Genomic DNA, 9968 nt, shown 5'->3' with positions numbered 1-9968 from the left:
GCGGCAACGCCAGTGCTGGGGGCGGTGGCGGCGTATTTGGCCGCTCGACCATTGGCGGGGTCCCCTGCAATAACATCACAATGTTAGTTGCGAAAACGTGCAACGCACTGATGAGCTTGATCAATGCACAGATGTCGCGTGACAAGGCGGCACGCGGTTTACCGGATGTGCCTTCGGCGCGACCTTCGAATTGCGCTCGTACTTACGTTTTCCTCCAGCCGCTCCGGTGACGGAGGCGGTGGCGGTGGCGAAGATCCCGGCGTCGGCGGTGTAAGCCGTTGTCGGTCGGCTGCCGGCTCCTCGTCTTCGGAATCCTCGAAGAGTATTTCTATCGGCGACAACGGCTGCAACAACGTGTGACACCATGAAACGCTTTATTATCGGGAAGACGACGCTCTGCGGGATGGCGCGGCTTACCGGACGTGCCTGTACCGCTAGTTGTGAAAAATTTTCATACCTACGGGAACTCGCCACTCCGCGGAGTTTTCTTCGGCTTTTACGGTCCGCGCAACCTGCGAAACGATACGGAATGCAAAATTAACAGCTTTTCGATTTCACTTGTACCGCTGCTTTGCAACAACGCTACTTACCATCCTGGCCTGGGAGAGGGGTATATCCCAGGTACCCTCCGAATCGGCAGATTCAGCTCTGCATTCTTCACTCATGATGCTGCTGTAAAGAGACAATACGACTCGTGAGATTGATATGTGTTGGCGTGACGGTCTTATCTCGATTGAAATAAAGGTACGGCGTAATGAGAATTAGTTCGATACCGATAATGTTCGCGTAGGTTTGGATTTCGAAAATATTTGCGTGTCGTGGGATGATTGTATATAGGCTTTTTTCGACTGACATGGAAAACATGACGGTAGTTCAGAAGAAATAATCCGTACGTCAAGACGATTCCGTGGTGAAATTAGGTACGCCTAATAATTCACATTTGAAGCGAACGACGCGACAAAGCGTCGAAGTTACAACTATTTACCGGACGCGTATTAGGGAATCAACGATATCACGTAGATCGCGACGACGGTGGATGAAAAATGCGTACGTAACTGAAATTTAATACAGGACACAAGAAGATCAAAAGAAAAACAGCGAAGACAAATAATTTTACAGAACAATAACGCAAGACAAGCGAATGGAAATGGCAAAATCGAAAGAAAGTGAAAAATGAAAGTAGACAACAATATATAGCGCAACGGCGGGTTAAAGCAAACGGAAAAGTGACTTGGAGCGGATATAAAAACAAAAAACAAGATTAATGGAAGAAAATTGAAATAAATTACATGTAGCCTGAATTTTGGTGGAAACGGACGGAAAAATAACTTGAAATTGAATAAAATTGAACTGAAACGAAGTGACTTGAATCGGAAGGTGAAAATAAGGGGAGGAAAATACATACATTTGTATAGGAATAATATTAACGAAAAGTTTGGGTTTGACGCGGGCGTTTATATTGTAATATTCGTGGAATATCGCCAATATCGTCGGCGGTGCGCTCTATTGTGGTTATTCTATTTTGTGGTGACTTTATGACCGGCTCGAGGGCCGAGCGAGCAGTGGGTTTTCCCGTTCGTCGCTTGCCTGCGTCGGCTCGAGCGCCGAGTGAGCCGTGAGTATTTTACTTTGTCGTTTGTTTATGTAAGTCCGAAAGCCGTGGAAATTCTGCGTTGCCGTTTGTTGACGTTGGCTCGAGCACCGAGAGAGCTGTGGATATTCGACTAGGTAGTGTGTTTACGTCGACTCGAGCGCCGGGTGAGCCGTGAATATTCTGCTTTGCCGTTTGTTTACGTTGGTACGAGCGCCGAGCGAGCTGTGGATATTCGACTAGGTCGTTTGTTTACGTCGTATCGAGCGCCGAGTGAGCCGTGATTATTCTGCTTTGCCGTTTGTTTACGTTGGCTCGAGCGTCGAACAAGCTGTAGATATTCGACTAGGTCGTTTGTTTACGTCGACTCGAGCGCCGAGTGAGCCGTGAGTATTCTACTTTGTCGTTTGTTGACATCGGCTCGAGCGCCGAGCGAGCCGTGGGTTTGTCCGTTCGTCGCTTGCCTGCGTCGGCTCGAGCGCCGAGTGAGCCGTGAGTATTCTACTTTGTCGTTTGTTTACGTCGGCCCGAAAGCCGTGGAAATTCTGCGTTGTCGTTTGTTTACGTAAGCTCGGCGCATGCTTTTCCCCGCTTGTCGCACACTGTGTTGTATTGGACTTGTGCCGCGTATATGCCCGTTTGACTGTTCGTACCGTATGCCAATGCGTTTTGCAATCTTCGTGAAAAAAGATCTTCACCGGAGTTTTATTTACGATGCGAGATATTGTGAAAAAAGACGAGTATCGATGCATGATTGTCGCACAACTATTTGATTTTCGACATGCTATGTAGGCGCGAGAATTTCGAAAATAAATAAAGACTCAAAGACTTACCTCTCGGAATTCTGATCGGAAAAAATAGATGTGGCTCTTTCAAAGGTGGACGGTGTACTGACCTAACGGCTGCGGTGCGTCTGTGGCATCCGACCTCCCCACCACAAATCTTGCCTTTTCTATTCGGTGAACACGACTAACCACGTTTACCTGCGGTACGAGTATCTTGCGACTGACCTATGAGCTACCGGATATTACCTAGTTATACACATTTGATTACCTTTTATTAATTGTAGGGATATACTTACCTCAGAGGTCGCGAGATCCTCTTACGGAACCTTACTAATATCACAGTCATTGTTTGAACCATTGGAAGTATTACTTAACATTGATTAAGTCTACTAAAGAACCCTGGAGTAAACTTGCCGGGTGAGCATGGACTAATCGCCGTATTATAGGCAGCCATGTCTTACACGGAGTAGTTCCGTCGGTAACGATACCGTAGACACAACCAACATGTATCCCCGACTGTGCTACACTTGCATCTATTGGCCTCCTGCACCAAGGTAGAGGGGATAAGCAAATCGATCGAGGCGCTCATGGTGGCGAGAAAGTTAAAAAGCGTTCCGGATTTTTACAGAGCGTACCATTACTGCTCGTATAAATTAATAAATATTTCCGTTAATTTATAATGGTTTGCTGTGTCTTTGGCTGTACAAATTCGCACACAAACAGCGCTTGTGAATTTTACAAATTTCCTAAACATAAGCACAAAGAAGATCAAAAGAAACTGTGGATTGCTGCTGTACAGCGGAACCAGTAAGATATCTTGACCTAACTAAGCTGGATGTATTAATCAGCTGTCAGCGTTGATGCTGTCTACTACATACCAATTCTATATCTCAAGTGTGTTCATTTTAATATTTTTTTTCTAGCCCCGATGGATCAAACTGGATATTAAAACCAAGTCATGTTATCTGCAGCCAGCATTTTATTGGAAATAGGAAGTCAGATTCTGTTTCAAGCCCTAGCTATGTTCCTACTGTATTTTCTTTGAAACATCGCAACAAAATTGATGAAAAACAAGCTTTAAGCAGGTATGAATAAAGTAATATGAATAAAATGCATGATTTAGATGTACTGATAATGTAATATTGTTATATTGTTTCTTATAAAGTAATTCTTCATTTTTAGACATGCTCGTTTTATGAAACGCAGAATGGCTGATCAATCAAATGAATTGAATGTGGAAAAACCTCGCAGACAATTAAAGCAACAAAAAGAACGTATCAATGGTTATGAAAATGGAAATCAACAAAATGAAATTATCAATTATGGAGAAAATAGTGCATTTGATCGAAGTGTTATTGTAGGAAAAGAAAATGTGGACCAAGAATGTCAAGTAGAAATACTTCATTTAAATGATTTTAATACATCGAATTCTTTTACTTGTGGTAAATATATTTATAGCGATAAGAATTACTGTGACGCTGAAATTCAAACAGATTTAACATCTTTGAATACTATTGAAATTGTAGGGAAAAAAGTAAAAGATCAATGTGTAGGCACACCTTCAAAAAGTGCTTGTGATAAAGAAGTATCTTGTAATTTGGAGAAGGAAAATAGAAAGTTTTGTGGTTATGAATCAATTAATAATGAAAAGCAACTAAAGCAGACTGCAGGAGTGACACAGGAAAATTTTGAATTTTTGTTGAAAAGGGCTAAATCAGCTGTAAATGAAAACAGATGTACTGTGTCGCTAAAAAATAGATTGTTCATTTTTTTAATTTTGATGAAAACAGGTTTAACATTTTCTACACTGAGTGTATTTTTTGCTGTAAATGAGCCAACCATTTCAAAAATATTTTATTCAATGCTGCATCATTTAGCTGCAGTTACAGCAAATTTAGTGTTTTGGCCTGACAAATATGTAGTGCAGAGAACAATGCCAGATTGTTTCAAGCCAGAGTATGCAAACACTCGAGTTATAATAGATTGCACGGAGTTTGAAATTGAAATACTTAGTGGTGTAAATAATAAAGTCTTCACTTATTCTCATTATAAAAAAGGATTTACAGCAAAAGTTCTCATTGGAATTGCTCCATGTGGGTGGATTAGTTTCAAATCTAAAGTAGCCGGAGGAAGAAAAACAGATTCTAACATAACAATAGAATCAAAGTTTGTAGATTTACTTGAGGACGGAGATGAAGTTTTAGCAGATAAAGGATTTCCAGAAATTAAAGCAAAAATTGATGCATCAGGCAAAAAAGTATTGTTTGTTATGCCACCGTTCTTAGAGAAAAAAAATGAGTTCAGTGAAAAAGAAACATGTTTAACATACAGTGTAGCAAGAGTTCGTATCCACGTCGAAAGAATTATGCAACGGTTGAGAACATACAAAATTTTACAATTTATACCGGAGCATTTGCTTTCAAGTATCGATGATCTACTCCAAATGTGCTGTGTATTAGTAAATCTTCAGACCCCAATAATTGCAGGAATAAATATTGAATAACAACAACTTTTTTGACAAGAAATAATTGAACGTTTTATTGTTTTTTTTTTTTTTTTCAACTGTCTTAATATAAAATATATTGTATTATTTTATAAAGTTGCATTTAATATTTAGAAGTACTGCAACTGCTTTTAGTAATTAATACTTGCTATTTTCATTTTTGTACTTACTATATCATAAATAAAAGAATATTTAATCATAATACTTTGGTATTGTTTTAACGATTGGAAAATGCATTTGCATTCTTTCTAAAATAAAATTGCGCATTGATAACCCTTCTCATATATTAATAACAAAGAAAACAAATTTGTAATAAAGTATCATAATTGTACTTTGATTACTTTCGGAAACAATATTTTAATTTTGATTGGAAATGTCTTGCCCATTGAAACATCTTTTTTTTTCATCTTGATTTTCTAATGGTTTTGACATTAAGGCAGGTAAATAGTAATGAAAATAAAATTGTTCACTTTTAATAATGACTTTGCAAAAATGATTCATCTCTCTCAACTTGAACACAACAACTTCCATTTTCAATTGGCGAGTAAATAAACAAGTGACAGGTACTTACACCACTAACATACATTTGTACTTGACACTGAGTATAGTACATACTACTTTCTTTCAATCTTATTTGATCTCCATAAAATTTTAAATATTTGACATTGCATTTTTCATTCGCTTCATCAATAATTGGTAATTTTTGACAGCTACTAGGGCATTTTATTTCTATAATTCTAAGGATAGAATCATTTTCTAAAACTACTCCATCAAGGCTGGCACACAGCCATGGTTGCCTATCGCTGACTAAAACTCCAAGTTTTATTACTTTGACTCCGTACATCTTCTCATAAACTTTTATAGCTTTTTTTTCGTTATTTCTACCATACAAAATTGATTTAGTTGTAATATTTTTTGGATTCACCATTTCCATGAGCAATGCCTCCTCAGTTTTTTTTTGTCTGATTTTTATTGAATGTACATCTTTACTTGCACTTATTCTTAATTTTCGAGCCTGAAACCACTCATCACAATTTGATTGTTCTAATGTATCACAACATAGTTTGTAACGCCCTAAAGACGTTATGTATTATAATCCACGGAAGCAACCCACTTCCTTCGAGTCAACCACTCCGCGAATTAACTTTAGCCGCCACAAAGCACGAATATAACATATAAAAGACTGAAACTAGTCCTATAATATTCAAAAACGAGCAAAGCCAAAGAGAATAGAATAATATGTATATACTAAGAAATATACCTATAGGAGACACGCTAATCCGGCACAGCAAGCAAAAACCCATATCTATATAACGCACGGCGTCCGAGCCTCGCGCGCCGCCAAAGAGGGGGAAGGAACCAAAATAGTATATAAGCCGGCACCTCGGACACAGGAGGATACTCTCTTCTTCAAGCTCTCCTTTGGAGAAGCTAATTCGCAAACAAAGGATCAACTAAGACCGCTCAGTTGATCCAATTATATACATTGTGTTCTAACCGTATAACGGCTATTTAAAGTATTATATTCTTCTATTTCGAAATCTCAGACCATTCTAAACAGCAAACCTACATAAATTTATATTATCTTTATTTACTGCTCTGCAGCACGTCAACGACTCGTAACGACTGTCATTAATTACAACACACGCATTTAATCAATTTGTTCGGTAGCTGGCGCCGATATTAGGCCACACAATTTTCTGTATTATTTCACTATTAATATTTATCATTATTATTATTTTATCACCCAACATTGGTTGATTCTTTATTTTTCTATTTTTTTTGTATAATGTTAAACGCCGCAGGCGAAATAGATTAAAATTCTTATTTTATCCAGCACGCGCAAAGAGAGATTCTGTCAATCACCCACCCCTTCATCCCACCGGCTGCATCTTATCACTATTGCAGTGAAGGATTCATTGCTGACACCCACACGCGGCTGCGGTCGTGCGCTATTGCTGCGCACTCTGCATTGCTAACTCACACATCCATCCATATTAACGGCTGCGTCTTCTCACTATTGCAGTGAAAGATCCATTGCTGACGCACACACACGGCTGCGGTCGTACGCTATTGCAGCGCACTCTGCATTGCTAACTCGCACATCCATCCATACTAACGGCTGCGTCTTCTCACTATTGCAGTGAAAGATTCATTGCTGACACACACACACATACAGCTGCGGTCGTGCGCTATTGCAGCGCACTCTGCATTGCTAAATCATACATCCAACCACAACCCCGGCTGCGTCTGCTCACTATTGCAGTGAGGGATTCATTGCTGACACACACACACGGCTGCGGTCGTGCGCTATTGCAGCGCACCCTGCATTGCTAAACTACACATCCATCCACATTAACGGCTGCGTCTTATCACTATTGCAGTGAGAGACTCATTGCTGACACACGCACACGGCTGCGGTCGTGCGCTATTGCAGCGCCCTCTGCATTGCTAAATCATACATCCATCCACAACACCGGCTGCGTCTTCTCACTATTGCAGTGAAAGATTCATTGCTGACACACACACACACACGGCTGTGGTCGTGCGCTATTGCAGCGCACTCTGCATTGCTAAATCATACATCCATCCACAACACCGGCTGCGTCTTCTCACTATTGCAGTGAAAGATTCATTGCGGACACACACACACACACGGCTGTGGTCGTGCGCTAGTGCAGCGCACTCTGCATTGCTAAATCATACATCCATCCACAACACCGGCTGCGTCTTCTCACTATTGCAGTGAAAGATTCATTGCCGACACACACACACACACGGCTGTGGTCGTGCGCTATTGCAGCGTACTCTGCATTGCTAAATCATACATCCATCCACAACACCGGCTGCGTCTTCTCACTATTGCAGTGAAAGATTCATTGCGGACACACACACACACACGGCTGTGGTCGTGCGCTAGTGCAGCGCACTCTGCATTGCTAAATCATACATCCATCCACAACACCGGCTGCGTCTTCTCACTATTGCAGTGAAGGATTCATTGCCGACACCCACACGCGGCTGCGGTCGTGCGCTATTGCAGCGTACTCTGCATTGCTAAATCACACACGCACCCACACCTCCGGCTGCATCTTCTCGCTATTGCAGTGAAAGATTCATTGCTGCGACACACACACGGCTGCGGTCGTGCGCTATTGCAGCGCACCCTGCATTGCTAAAGTACACATTCACTCACACCCTCGGCTGCATCTTCTCACTATTGCAGTGAAGGATTCATTGCCACTACACACGCACACACGGCTGCGGTCGTGCGCTAATGCAGCGCACCCTGCATTGCTAAATCACACACCCATCCACCTCGCCGGCTACATCTACGCACTATTGCAGTGGTGGATTCTTCGCCGCTTCACCCATGTAAATCCTCATACTCCCGCGCACAGCGTTGCACCTCCGCATCGAAGGACGAGCAGCACCCTTGGGCAGGGACCGCCCACACCAACACTTATCGACATAACCGCCCTTGGAAAGGGGATAAAGTACGTCCATCGCGTCTGTGACAGCCACAGAAAAACGAGACGTTACAAGTTTTATAATATTTTTCTTTTCTATCACAACATTTTTAGCATAAAATTGTTTTGCCTTAATACTAATTTCACAGCCACTTATGTAAATGGGGTGATTCATTGCACACGTAAATGTTTGTTGAACACAGTCTTCACATCTGTTAAGGTCCAACAAAATTTCCACCTTATCGAGCAGACTTGCAACACAAGTTTGTACTTCATAATATTCTTTTCCTTTTTCTGCTGCCATTAACATAAGTTTTAACATTGAATTGCCTTCCAATTCTGATAGTTCTACGTCCATGGGTGCAGGTTTTTTTTGTGGCTTTGGCGGAAACATTTCCCAAAAGTATGCACCTTTAGAATATTTTTCTTGAGCAAACTTTTTTGCAGACACCTTGCCCCACTGCTGCTCGTGGTCAGTTTTAGTTAAACTTTCTATATGGTTTATATAATAAATAACTGCAGCTATATGCTTACATTTAGCACTTTTGTTGTACACGCATGTGCAAGAAACAGATACTACTTCTCTTTTCAAATTTATCTGTAACAAAATAATTGTTACAAATTTATTTTTCAATCAAGCATTACACAATTTGTACAAAATTAGGTAATAAAACAATTTAAAACTATTACTTACACTGAGCTTTGTAGCATATGGTGTTGAAGAAACTGACGTTTGTCTAACTACATTCGCAGATATTGTAATACATTTCATGCCATATTTCTGCTCTTCCTGCACATCCCGAACATGTCCAGCCGCCACGAGGGCTTTTCCTTTTGGGACTGTTTCAGGTTGAAATTCAATGTTATGGGATATTTTTTCAAAACCAGTTTTGATAATAACATCCATAATGAATCTGTTAAAAAATGTTTCAATTATATTTTTGAAATTGCTTTTTTTTAATAATAAAGTACAACTTCTAACATTGTATAAATATTGTACATATTTTCTACATATTAGCGTTATAAATATATTTATAGTAGGTATATGTATACTTCATCTAATATTTACGAGCTCATAACCTAAAACTGACGAATTAAAAACAGATGATTATAAAAGTAATTCAACTTACGCTTGCTTCCCCGTGTCCTATTATGTACTTGAAAGGATTATTGTTTTCAATTCACATTATTTTAATATCATTTATTATAATAGTTTTTAAACTTCTCATCTATCACTTCCACCGTTATTTACTAAGGTTCTTATGTAAAGTACACAATGTTTTGCATCAGTTCAGCAACGCTTCCTAACGCGTTCGCCGAGAGAGGCGCTGCAAGTCTTGTTGCAGGAGGCGAATACTTATATCCATTGCTTGCATACACGTATGAATATATACCGGGACCATCTCTAGAAACTAAACAGGAACTGCGCATGCGCCAAATGATTCAATTTCATTGGTCAGCGAAATTGCCCCGCGGAGTAATTTTCGCCGGCTAACCAAGGCGACCAACGTACATACACGAAATGTGACAAGGCTCTGAATATCTCGCGTGTAAAGTAGCGTATTGAGGTTATGTTGATATTTATTTCTACTTATCGTGAATTTTCTAAGAAAAGTGTC

General features: G+C 40.3%; 1 protein-coding gene across 1 annotated transcript; it reads left to right on the top strand.

Moving 5' to 3' along the window:
• The first annotated feature begins 3055 nt into the window (after window positions 1-3055).
• LOC124405584 lies at window positions 3056-4879 on the top strand. Its single transcript, XM_046880611.1, has 3 exons — window positions 3056-3183; window positions 3300-3461; window positions 3559-4879. Exons 1-3 carry the CDS (start codon window positions 3056-3058, stop codon window positions 4877-4879), a joined length of 1611 nt encoding a protein of 536 aa, XP_046736567.1.
• The last annotated feature ends 5089 nt before the right edge of the window (window positions 4880-9968 follow it).

Source organism: Diprion similis, chromosome 4 (genome assembly GCF_021155765.1).
Source record: "Diprion similis isolate iyDipSimi1 chromosome 4, iyDipSimi1.1, whole genome shotgun sequence".
NCBI classification, from domain to species: Eukaryota; Metazoa; Arthropoda; class Insecta; order Hymenoptera; family Diprionidae; genus Diprion; species Diprion similis.
This window is presented reverse-complemented; position numbering and strand designations above follow the sequence as displayed.